The sequence below is a fragment of the Sphaeramia orbicularis genome, chromosome 19 (assembly GCF_902148855.1).
Source record: "Sphaeramia orbicularis chromosome 19, fSphaOr1.1, whole genome shotgun sequence".
In the NCBI taxonomy this organism is placed as follows: Eukaryota; Metazoa; Chordata; class Actinopteri; order Kurtiformes; family Apogonidae; genus Sphaeramia; species Sphaeramia orbicularis.
The window spans coordinates 6000252-6013749 of NC_043975.1; the positions used below are offsets into that span (position 1 = coordinate 6000252).

Below are 13498 nucleotides of genomic sequence, written 5' to 3' on the forward strand. Positions count from 1 at the left end.
TAGTTGAATCATGTATGATTTATTACAAAAAAACCCACAAAAAATTTTATATTTTCCATATAATAAATATGAAACATTGGTTGTGATCAGAGCCTTGGATATGTCAGACATTACCAACAAAATTAATTTGATTGCATCAGTATTTTTTCTGTAGTGTCAGATACTCTCTCTGGTTACTCTGGTGAACAAAAATGCCCCATTAACTTCAAAAATTGTTGAATGTTTTGTAGTTTTGAGCAGAGCTGAAGTTGTTGAAGAGATTTATTTTAATAAAGCAAGAAAAAATGTTGACGTATGATGATTTATAGTGGGTGTCGTGTGCGTGTACATTTTTGCCACGAAGGTAACCAGAGTATAGCAAATTTGAGGAGGGTAAGGGTTAATGGGATGCAATGATTTGTAAAATCTATAAACTTTAAAGTGTCATTTTGATTCTGCTCTGATGTTTTTTTCTGAGATTGTTGCAGGAATCAGAACCTAGATTGGTTTATAGTTGGAATATATAATTAAGTTGGTCTGTAAAAACATTTGTCTATTTATAAGAACATGTGTTAGTGTGGACAGGACATAAATCTATGAAGGTGCTTATTTTGTTTGTTGAGCTGATGAGGAAGTAGATTTCCAGATGAGAGAGCTGAAGCATAAATAGATATTGAAATGACTTTGATGTGATAATTAACTGAGGTCTTTGCTGTGCTTATTCTTTCTATATGTGCAAGTAAAAGTGACTTCTGTAGGTATTTCTGATCCACTTCCCCTGTGCATCCTGTTGTCCAAACTCTGGCACAGACATAAAAGAAAGCACTTCCACCGACACTCAAAGCATTTTCAGATAAATTTAATATTGCAACTTGCATTTCAAAGATATTTAGAATCCAAAAAGGGATAGACCACCCACAGAGAGAGCGAAGGCAAAGAGCTGCAGTCTATACAGACCCTCCTCAATACTCTTAAAAGGAAGGCATGGGCAGAAAAGAAGCCATGGGAAAATAGACCGGGGGTTGTTTTGTTAGATCTCAGTTTCTTCTTGTGCTGCACCTCACATCTCCCACAGACAGACACAAAATGACGAACCACCAGACAGTTCTTCGCTGCTCGGCAACTCTCACAATGTTAGCGCTTTGTCACGTATTATTTACACAGAGCATCGACAAAAAAATTACATATCTCGTTAAGAAATTGTAACCTAATTATTACCGATGTTTGGTTTTAATTTTGGGAGTACCGGGTGGAAAAGGGGTTACTGCACTCACTTCCAGACAAGTCGTCAAACACAGAAAAAGCTTTTTGACATTCAAATACATCCTGACGAATGAAACTACCACTAAATACTCTATATGAAACATTCAGGTTTTTGTCTTTGATAATTAGCCAAAAAAAACAAAACAAAAAACTTCTATTCTTAAAGATAGTAACTGATGGCCTTTATAGATGATGTGCTTGTTGCTTTTAGCATTAAGCAGGCACTGAAGCACCACTTGAGTGTGTTGTGGTTTCCATTGTAGAATTTGTATGTTACGCTTTAAATAGAGAAACTGTGTGAGGCTCTGACAGGATGTACGTTGCGGTTTATACTGCATCGAACTACGCCTTTATTATCAATGTTCAACCTTCAATTCAGGGTTGTTTTACTTGAGTAACGTATGGCACTGATCTATGAAAAGTCTCATGTACATACAAACAAAGCAGTCAAATGTTCTTAAATATTACAGGTTCGTAGCAAAAGGCTTAGTCGCCGTGTGTGCTTCTTAATGTGCAGTCGCAGTAGCAAAAATAGTTTTTGCTATCGTCAGACAGAAGGCAGACTGTTAAAGTTACATCCACGTTCAGTGCAGCTGTAGACCGCTGTTTGGGAAACTAAACCAGTTTAACGCGTCTAATTGTGAAACCTCCGCCCCGAATACTTTTACATAGTGCCAGTGTCTCCTTAAAATCTGCAATATGGCTTAAGTGATGCATTCTTCTTCTCCATTGGAAAGAGTATCACATTCTCGATTGGGTAATGTAGCTTGAGGACAATGCAAAGTATGTCCAATGTCACCTCTAATCTCAGGTAAAAAGCAATCAGTAAATGAGAGAATGTTTGTTACACAGGAAAAAAACAAAAAAAACCAAAAAAACAATCCAAACATTTCCGTCATATTCTCCGAAAGCAAAAAATGGAATGTCGTCGTCAATACATAAATACATTTACACTAACTACAACTCTTAAAATAATTACATGGTCAATCCAAATGAACATTTAGATAAACATTTAAAGTACAGTATTATACAACAAAATGGAAATAATAATGATAAACTAATTATCATACATGATGTGAAATATACATTATTAATCTAACTTTTTTCATTTACAATTTTCATCCACTAACATACATTATAGTACAGCAAGGATGGGGTTTTTAGTAAATGGTAGGACAAGTGCATAGCAAAATAGAAGATCATTTGACCAAGTTAATGAAACACATAAAACTGACAAACCAGCTTTAGAAAACAACATTAAAAATCATGTTTAAGGCAAATCTCATCATTTAAAATTGGCATAGTCTGAGAAAATGTCGACAAAGTCTTGTACCACCCTGTAGCAGAAGTCATACTGTTCCTGTGGAAACACAAGAGGCAAAGACAAATTAGGTAACAGCCTGAAAATATGTTTTCAGCAGAGATAAAGTCAGAACAAAGAGGTGAAAAGTAGGACAGAGTACAAGTTGGGCTGGTGAATGTCTTTTCCTGTCACTACTTCATGCTATTAATTGTACCAGAACTACTGGGACGTCATCATTACTGCAAGTTGTGCAAAATAAGTGTCTTAAAATAGTCATTTCACAGGATTTACAATGTCAAAAAAACAAAACAAAAAAAAAAAACAGTTCAGATCTTTCCTTTGGATAATTACTGCAGGGATTAATATGTTTCAGTTCTTTAATTCAATTTAACTCAACAATTGTACCAGGAACTACCGGGAAGTCATTTTTACTGCAAGGTGTGCGTGATAAACTTCTTAAAATAGTCATATCACAGGATTTACAATGTCAAAAAACCCCCCAAAAAACAGTTCAGATCCTTCCTTTGAATAATTACCGCAGTGTAATATGTATAAGTTCTTAATATGTATCAGTTCTTTAACTTTCATTCAGTGTTCTCATTTTTTAACCTGTTACATGTTTCCTGGGACATTTGTTTCTTGTCAGAATCATTTCAGTGTAACACCAAAAAAAATGGATAAGCCCTGCTCTTTTTTGTCTCATTTAGTGAGTTTTATTGGTAGAGAATTAATAGTGGTACTGTTGGGTATGTTTAGCGTTAGCTTAGTGCTGCAAAGTTTGTCTCATTGGTTGGTTGTTTTTAAATTGTTCATGACATACGCTGGTCTCAGACTCTTGGGTTGGTTTACATATTTGCTCATTGAAGTGCCTGTTTAAGTTATTTTATTGAGCTTTTAGCTGACGTTCCTCTGGTTGCGTGGGTGTATAGAATGTGTATATTGCTACAAGTGTCACATTGCGTTACCATAGCAACACAGATGGAACTGAGGGCAGCTGTTGTCTGGTGTAAGAGGCTACACAACCATCAGTTTGTAGAGAACATAAAGGTTGGTCCAGATTGACCCTGTTCTAGACGAGAGAGGTGGATGAAGTGATTACCCATCATGCCTAGTGCTTACAGTACAAGCCTGTGGGGGCAGTGTTATGATCCGAGTTTGATTCAGTCAGGTCTAGGTTCATAACGTGTCCAAAAAACATGATGGTTATAATTGTGACGTTCTGTTGGAAGTTTATTGAAACAGAGCCTGTCTATATGCACAATGAAACTGATTTCTGGAGTTATTCAAGATTTTTTTATTCAAGATTTGTACATGTCACAAGTGGATGTACAGGTAGACTCACAGCAAAATTAAGTTGCAATAAGCACCCCTGTGCAAGCTGTGCTTAACATAGAAAATATAATGTCCACAAAATATATACTATTTAAGATGTAATTATGGATGAGGAAATTTAGTTATTAGATTATTCAAGTGATCATATAAACAGTATAATGTGATATGCTTTATCAGAAAACACCTGGATTTCTGCTCTATACTCTGATGTCGTCATACATTCATACTTGTTCATTCTTTTACATCTGTACATGTGTTAAAAAAAAGTACTAAACTGAAGTAACGTAGTCAAAAGGTTGAGTCTGCCATCACTATGTGTGTTTGTGTCTGCTTCGAAAGAAGTTTACATGTTTCAATCCACTGTCATTCTTTTACAGTACATATGTATGTAGTGCTGGTAGACTCAGACTTCCTGTTATTGTCTTCTGCTCACACTGTGGCTATGTCACCATCATTTTTTTTTTTTAACACATGCAGACATAAAAGAACAAAATAAAATCAGATTAATTTCTGTACATGTACAAATACAGTGGAGTTGGTGTTAATCTGATAACTGCTGTTATCTGTATAGTATATGTATGTTTTATAGTACTACTAATTATACTTATCCATACATCACATTATTCTGTTCACATATATACTGATGACTACAGAAATTGAATAATGATTGGATTTTTAGTGTACATGTAAACTCATTGATTCAGATAATAGTCAACAGCTAACATTAGGCTTCATCTTATAATTGTTGAATTTAAGGTTAAAGGTCACTTTATTATCACCATTGGGTTATTCTGCATTTTACCCATCTATACACAACGCACTTAGAATTAGCACATTTTTGTTTCATACAGTCATGGAAAAAATGATTAGACCACCCTTGTTTTCTTTAATTTCTTGTTCATTTTAATGCTTGGTCCAACTAAAGGTACATTTGTTTGGACAAATACAATGATAACAACAAAAATAGCTCATAGTAGTTTAATTTCAGAGCTGATATCTATCCATTTTCCATGTTTTCTTGATAACCAAAATCACTTCAGTTCTTAGATCAATATCTATGGCATTGTACTGACAAAAACAGTGCTTTTAGGCATTCCGTGTTTTCTTTTCTGTCTGTTTTAGTCACATGATACACACAGGAGTTAGTACTTGATTGCATAACCATTGTTTTTGATGACTTTTGATGGTCTAATAATTTTTTCTGAGACTATTGTATTTATTGGTAGTTTGAGGTTGAGTTCCATATTTACTGACATATAGTTTTAAGTTGAAAGATTGGTTAATTTCAGGCAGTATTGGTTTTTCTGCTACAAACTTTCACTATTACATGGTTATTGCCTCTACTGTTTGTAAGATGGAGAAATAATTGAGTATGTCAAGTGACTGCTAAAGCTTCAGGTTGTTTCTGGGGCTTTTCTAGGCAGTTGCCGACAGCTTCCAGTGGTGAAGTAGTAAGTCTATACTGTGCAGTGAGAAAACAGTCATGGGTGGGTGTTTTATGTGGTTCCAACAACATAATAAGTGCTCCCCAAGGAAGCAGTCGTATAGCATTACTACCATACACCACCTCTGTTGGCAGCCACCTGAAAAAACACTTGTTAACGTTGATGAAACCACCTCAAGCATCCACAGAAACCATTGTAAAACTTGTTACTTTGTACTATTCCGCGTCGACAACCACCTGAAAAGCCTCAGGGACCAGGTATTAATGTACCTTTGTACTCAGTTTTCGGTACGTGACATTGCACGTCCTGAAACTATATATTTTTTTAAAGCCCCACATTAAAGGAAAACTAAAATTAATTGTCTGAGTAAGTTGTCAAGCTGACGACCGCTTCAGGGAGCCTTGGCATTGATACAGCAGTCTGAACACCATTTTATAGAGTCCACTCCTATCTGGTTTTTCCTTTAATTTGTCAGCCGTCTGTATATCCCACTTGTACTCAGTCTCTTATCGCCGCTGCTGAAGCCTGGCTATCTTTAAATGAACATGAAGTTGGCTCGGTTTGTGCTGTGTGCTTGAAGTGGACTGAAGTCACTGCCAGTGGTTTTCATTTTCTCCAGATAAGAAAGACGCTTCAGGACCAGAACATGAAACAAGTTCTGAACTGGCTGGTGCAGATGCTGATTATTTTATACTGTCTGTAATTTGGGTCTATACTGCTAAGAAAGTTCAACATACAAGGATAGACTTCGGTTGTGTCTCAAAAGAATGGCAAATACTTTAATCAGCTCATATCATTAACTGCAGTTGAATGGTTGGTTTTGTATAGATTTATTATAACGCTATGGGAGTCAGTTTTGTCATCGTTTATTCAGCTGTAATCCTGATGCTGTTGAAACTGTCTTGGGAGCAACGTATAGAAATAATTAGCCTTCTGTGATTTTCTGTAAAAAAAAAAAAAAAAAATTCATTATAACAGTCATCCAACATAACCTTTTTGATATTCTCCTCTTTGAATATTTATTGTTTCTTTAACATCAGATTGTCTTTTGCTAAATTTTTGTTGCTCATTTGGACATATAAGAAAACCCCGATCAAATTTATGATGTACTGACTTTTTATTTCTCAGTGTCCAGTAATTATTTCTAAAGTGGTATAAAAACAGAATTTAACGTTTAAGACCTAGAACTCTTTGTGGAGCAAATTAATTTAACCTTTATTGCATGATTTATCATAATATTATCCTCTGCATTTGGCATTTTTCAGTGAATATCAGGTTTTTTTCTTATTTCAGTATTTAATTTACTGATCATGAAGATGTTCATAAAAGCTAAGTGTAAATTTACAGATTAGTTATATCAAAACGAGTGTGTCCATCCACTGTCATTGATCCAACTCCATGGCTTTTACTGGTGAATCAATGTTGTAGAAGACGACTGTGCTTCCATGTTCACTGCGGAGCCTCTGAATGTCCAAATGGATCAAATCTGATGACCATGAGATGAAAAACTGTATTTTACCTGAATTACTGCATTGTATTGATAGGTTTAGTGGTTCAGAAGTTATTAAACATTCTAGCTCAGTAGATGGTTTTGGTCATTGATGACTATTTAGGTCTTTGACGGTTATACTTAAGGTCACAGGATCATCTATGATGGCTGTGCAGTGTTTTAGCTCAACCCTAACTTGTGTGTGATCTGCCTGAAAACCCAGAGTTAAGCTAAGTTGCATCACCAGCACCTTCATCTTGTTTTATAGTTTAGGCCCCAGGATGTTGGTAATTGATGAGAAACACTTGAACTACTCATAGTTTATATGAACAAAAGTATGTGGACACGTTGAATTCAGGTGTTTCTTTTTTAACAGGGGTCTGAGATACAAAACAATAAAGACAAACGTCATAATATAGTTCTATATTGGGATAAATATCATTGCATTGGTTTGTTTGATTTAAATTATCTTTGCTTCCAAAATGCCACAGAGATGGTTTTTACTTAATTTCTCTCAACATTGAGTTTTTGTTTTTTAATCCATGACTGACTTTAAATGTTCTACCTCTAAATGTCTAAAACATTTTTCATGTTCTGACTGTAAATAATAATTTCCTACCACAACTAACCATCTACTTTTTTCACATCTCACTGAGGAAAAAAAGTCTCCCATTAAACTTTAAGGAAATATGTGCAATGATATTTATTTGATTATAAAACTATATTCTGACATTAGTCATTATTGTTTTGTATCCCAGACCTCTGTTAGAAAAGAAACACCTGAATTCAACGCGTCCACATACTTTTGTCTGTTTGTTGTGAGGTTTTGTGGACGTTGGTGTCAAGCGTGTTTGACTTGAAGTTTCTCAGATTATTTACTGGTACTTACCACAGTTTGGACCATATGAGGCCTCTGCATGCGTAAACTCTTCACAGTCTGGAAAACGTCCAGGAGACCCTCTGCCTTGACTCGTTCCAGGATATTGCTCAGTGCAATGAACGTACCTGTTCGCCCTGCACCAGCACTGTATCAAACACAGAACCACATCAGATTAGCAACAGCAGCACCGGTGGTTTTAATGCTCAGCTCTGATGGAGACTGACATGTACCTGCAGTGTACAACGATGGGATGGTTCCCAGACTGCTGCTGCTGTTTCTGCACTGAGGCGATGATGTCGATCATGCCTTTCCCCTCGGCCGGGATGCCGATCTCTGGCCAGCCGTGGAAGTGGAAGTGCCTGATCAGCCTCGTCTGCTTGTCCTGTGGGAGGAAATGCACAAGCAAATGAGGGATCATGATACCGTTCAAATATGATTTAGTAGAGCTCTATGAAATCCTAATGGGAGGTGCAAAGTCAGTGCAGGTTAAGTGTACAGTAGATAAGTAGTGGAGAGACAGGTGCTACTGTGGGATGGACAAATGTACTATTGAGCCTCAGAGAGGTGTGTGGGTCTAATGTAATTAAGTACACAGTGTGAGACGGGCAGCTCCCACTCGATAACTTTAAACATCCTACCACACTTCCTCTCACAGCAGAAACAGGACTTTTAAGGAGCTGCGTTGGTTCCATTTGAGACATTAGGGCTTGTTATTTTACATCATTTACCTTGTACATCTCCATAACAAATTTTAGGGTGTCTTAGGGCTCATGGGATCTATACTTTACTTGAGTATTTCGATTTTATGCTTTTAAGACACTACATTTGTCTGACAGCTCACAGTTTATGCATTTCTTTGTGGGTTCCTTCTTAAACCAAATTAACTTTTTAAAAACCCTGCTGTATTTACTGGAAAATGCAATGTGATATTATGACTCGTAAATATTATCTGTATGCATTATCAACTTTCAGTGTGCATGTTCATGCCGCGTCAAATACCATGCACTGAGGGTTAAGGTTTGGGTTATGTGAATCTGAGATCTTGGCATAAATTGATACGCAAAAGGTAAAAAATGCGTACGTATAGCATGCCAAATGCCATAAGAACTGGCATGACTTACTTTGCGATTTCATGAGATCAGTTTCAGAAAATGCATCGTCACTAAGTCAAAATCAAGCCTATTTTTCTAAGAAATGGCTTTTTGTCGAAGGTACAAACATGAAGATCTTGCAGGATATGATGGATACTGTGGATTAAACTAACAGTTTATAAAATGGGTTAAATGAGCTAAACCTTACACGTCTACAGCTGTAAATTTAATCAAAACATCACATAAAAAGGTATAACAATGCTCAATTTACTCCTATTAGTACAGTTTGCTTATAATGATTGATAATTGGGTGAGGTTTATAATACAGGTGGTTTTACTTTTTGACAGTAGACAATAAGCATGCAGATGTATGTAAATGTATATAAACTATAAAACAGACTTGATAGGATATTTTTAGTGTTGCATAATTACCTCTATGCCTTTATCTAAGTGTGCAGATGAAACAGAGCTGTGTGTTGATAGTGAGAGGTTCATTTACTTACCGGGACAAAGGTGAGTACCAGGTCTCGTAGACTGAAGGTGTCGCATAGAGTGTCTCCCTTCAGCTCTACTGTGTAATCTCCATAGGTGACGGTGTCCTCTGTGGGCCAGTATTGGCAGCATTTGTCCTGTGAGCAAAGACAGTGTAAAAACAAGCTTTAGTGCCTGCAAAATATAAACTATGAGCTAATTAAGTACAATACAGCCCATTAGGAAATCATTATTATGTGTTACACCATCAGTTGTTATCCCCTGTTTCCATGCGCTCATCCCATTTTATGACCTACCTGCTCCCTCTCCTGGAGCTCAGTGAGCATGACAATCGAGTGACATTTCCACTCCCACACCATCCTCCAGAAATCCTCCACTGTGTGAGGCAGCGGGCCCTGGGTGGCAATGAAGTAGTCCTTCTGCCTGTAGCCCTGAGATGAAACAGAGTATGGTAAAGCTTTTAGTAGTCGGCAGCAAAACGTAGGAAAGTCTATTCCGGACAGGAGGTAGTAAAAGTGCTTACATCTATAAACGACGCATTGATGTAATCTGTGAACTCCTGACCTCTGCGCATGGACATAATGACTCTGTTGAAGTCATCTGAAATGGGAATAGAGCAGGAAATACCTCAGGAACCATTGATAGCTCAACACATGCACAGTTCAACGTATACAAAAAGAAGGCCAAATGTTACGCTGTTGTTTCTTACACGGAATAATTTGCAGCACTCTGTTTTTCTTCATATTGGCAGGAAGGTTCCCTGTTCTCATGTTCTCCTTCATGATTCGCATGTTTGTCAGTTTCTGAGGAGGAATTGGACAGAAAAGTTGGTTAGAAAAGCATTAGAAGTGGGTGTTTTTGCATTGATGTTTGACTTTTCAGAGATGATACTAAGTTTACTTGAGGTTTTTTGACTAAATTCCATACAAACAGGTCATATTCTGTTTGGATATTCTTATTTACAGTCCTCTCTATGCATGAACAGCCTCTAGTGATGGTTCATTTCTGAGTAGACAGGTTATTTATACGTTTGTTTATGTTTTAAGGTGGTCCTACAAGCATTAAAAAGTGCTTTCAGAGGTAAAGCCAGGAGGTGAAATCGGAATTCTAATCAATATAACAGTGTAAAATGAACTCCGGAGGTAAACGTTTGTGGTATTGTGAATCTGTTTTCATTCTCTGGAGTAAAGTACAAGCTAGTTTTGCAGTCAATAAGCCGTGTATACAGTACAGGATGAGGTTTCCAGCCAGGGTGTAGTATAATTTATCCTTGGTGAAGCTTGTTGATTCGAGGCTTCACATAAGATTTGTTAGTCCCCTGACGGAACCTGACGCTGCAGTTTGTCTCCGTTTTACTGCATGGGGTTTTTCCCTCTTGACATTTTGCTGCTCTGATTAGTTTATGCAAAGTGACGTATGGTCATAGTTAATCAAACAATGTCTTCTGCTGATCTAAATCACGCTGATTGTAACAGTGGAGGTTAGACGTGTTGATTAAAATTTCACCTTTTATAGCAGGATTATAAATAGGTGCAGCATCCAAGCCTTTTGAGCCCCACATGAGCCGAATGCATGTAAAACAGTGCAGAGAGAATTGAAACTAGCTGACTTTAATGACTTTTCCAGATGTGATGCTATTGTGGGTTTTTCCTGGTGCAGTTCAGGATGTTTCTGGATGCTTTTCCTAAATTGTGCATGCATATATAGTGAAAATGTCCCAAAATAATTCTGAATTATTTTAAATTATAGTTTGGTTTTGTTGAAAAACACCTCCAAACTCCACAACCATGCACTTAAATACCCTCCGAAAACCCTCTGTAGTGCAGACACTGAGCCTGTTTACATGCACATCAGAAATGTGTTAATTGAAACACCTTGGTTTAGATGTTTCAGTCTATTATTGGATTTCTTTCAGAGTGTGTACATACATAGAGATGGTAGACTCAAACTTCCTGTTCTTGTCTTCTGGTCATGTTTGACTCTGCCAGTTTCTACAATTGAACTGTTCTATAAAAACTAAAAAAAAATCAGATTAATGGGTATGCCTGCACAAAGATTTTGGTTTATTAGGGAGGAATTGGATTAACACACCTGGATTTCTCCCCAGTATCCCAATGTTTTTGTGCATGTATAAACCTAATTGTTAATCTGATTGATTTAGTTCTTTTACATCTGTGCATGCATTAAAAAATAAAAATTGTAGAGAAAGGAAGTGATGAAGAAAAGGTGAACAGAAGGCAAGAATATGAAGTTTAAGTCTACTGTCACTATGTGAGTGCATGCTCTGAAAGAAATCCAATAACGGACTGAAACATCTAAACCAAAGTTTTTTGATTATCGCAATTCTGAAGTGCATGTAAACACAATAGGTCTGATTACTCCCAGTTATCTGATTTTTATAGTTAAGTAAACAGGCGCAGTGTCTGCACTATACAGGGTTATCCATTGTTTTTGGAAATGCAAATACAGACCATTGATTCAGATCCAGTACCTACTATTAGGCTTCAGCTCATAATTGTTGAATTTAATTATCACCATAGGGTTAGTCTGCATTTTACCCATCATAATACACACAGCACCTTGTATTAGCATTAAGCAAACAATGGATGGAAACAATAAAAATCACCTAAATTGTTTTTACTGCTGTCGCTGTTGTTATTCCCCATTATCAGATTTTTATGGTCATGTGAACGAGCTCAGTGAGTTCTTACTTTAAACTCTTCTTCCAGGCCGACCCGATCACCGTTTGCAAAAGTATTGTGCAGTTTGTGCAGATGTCCTTCCAGAGACGACACATCCAGCTCCGTATCTCCATAGAGGTAGTATTCAAGAAGGGCCTGGTAGATGAATGAGTACTGCATCTGGGGTAAGAAAACATGAACAGGTACAGATGAATACACACACACTACTAGACGGTCTATTTATCAGGGATTTCAAGAGGAATAACGTAGATGATATAAAGGGGAATATGTCAGGAAGCTTAGAATTAACTGTGAGGCATTAATACATTACATGGACAAAAGTATGTGGACATATTGAATTCAGGTGTTTGTTTTCTAACAGGGGTCTGGGATACAAAACCAAAACAAATGTCATAAAACAGTTTTATATTGTGATAAATATTGCATTGATTAGTTTTGTTTAAATTGTTATCTTTGCTTCCAAAATGCTTCATAGATGGTTTTTACTTAATTTCTCTCAACACTGATTTTTTATTTTTTATCCATGACTATGATTTTAAATGTTCTGCCTCTAAATTTCTAAAATATTTTTCATGCTCTTCCTGTAAATAATAAGTTTCTCCCACAACTAACCATCTGCTTTCTCCACATCTCACTTAAATTTTAAGGAAATACTGATATCAGTATCAATATCGTCAATATTTCCTTAAATATAAAACTACATTATGACATTTGTCAATACTGTTTTGTAGCCCAGACCCGTTTGAGAAAAGAAACACCTGAATTTGAGATGATTTTTACTTAATTTCTCTCAACGTTTTTTTTTTTTAATCCATGACTTTTCATCAATATTTCCTTATAGTTTAATGGGACATTTTTCTTCCTCAGTGAGATGTGAAGAAAGTAGATGGTTAGTTGCGGTAAAAAATGATCATTTACAGTCAGAGCATGAAAAATATTTTAGAAATTTAGAGGTAAAACATTTAAAATCAGTCATGGATGCCAAAAAAACCGCAAAAACAATGTTGAAAGAAGTCAAGTCAAAACCATCTTTGATGCATTTTGGAAGCAAAGTTAATATTTTAAACCAAATTAACCAATACAATGATATTTATCCCAATATAAAACTATATTATGACATTTGTTATTATTGTTTTTTTTTTTTATCCCAGACCCCTGTTAGAAAAGAAACACACAAATTCAGTATGTCCACATACTTTTGTCCATATAGTGAATGTCACCAACCACTTGTGTCATGTCCGACTCACATCTGTCTGAATGAGCTGCGATCGCTGTTCCCGTATCTTGGAGACGAAGCCAAACACATCAACCTTCTGTTCCGCGTGCATCATGTCTATCATGGCATCAATTACGATGAATGTTCCCGTCCTTCCGACACCGGCGCTGTGGAGACACAAAACACAGACGGGACGACCCACAATCCTTAGCTGACACTTCCGTGGTAATAGACAGTACTGGCGAAACAAAGGGACATGTGTGCTTGTAAACAGATGCATCGCTGTAGTCACACTCACGCAGCTGA

At 36.6% G+C, this 13498-nt stretch overlaps 1 protein-coding gene across 7 annotated transcripts in view; it reads right to left on the minus strand.

The window, feature by feature from the left end:
• Window positions 1-822: 822 nt before the first annotated feature.
• ptprea (protein tyrosine phosphatase receptor type Ea) overlaps window positions 823-13498 on the minus strand; it is a 158590-nt gene continuing 145914 nt past the window's right edge. For all 7 annotated transcript variants that reach the window (XM_030163566.1, XM_030163565.1, XM_030163564.1 and 4 more), the window contains 9 exons: window positions 13224-13359; window positions 11986-12135; window positions 9984-10077; window positions 9798-9874; window positions 9571-9705; window positions 9286-9411; window positions 7922-8073; window positions 7701-7836; window positions 823-2602 (listed from right to left, as the gene is read on the minus strand). In XM_030163566.1, coding sequence (XP_030019426.1) covers window positions 2528-2602; window positions 7701-7836; window positions 7922-8073; window positions 9286-9411; window positions 9571-9705; window positions 9798-9874; window positions 9984-10077; window positions 11986-12135; window positions 13224-13359 — 1081 coding nt within the window. In that variant the 3' untranslated portion in view covers window positions 823-2527. The remainder of the gene's footprint in view (window positions 2603-7700; window positions 7837-7921; window positions 8074-9285; window positions 9412-9570; window positions 9706-9797; window positions 9875-9983; window positions 10078-11985; window positions 12136-13223; window positions 13360-13498) is intronic.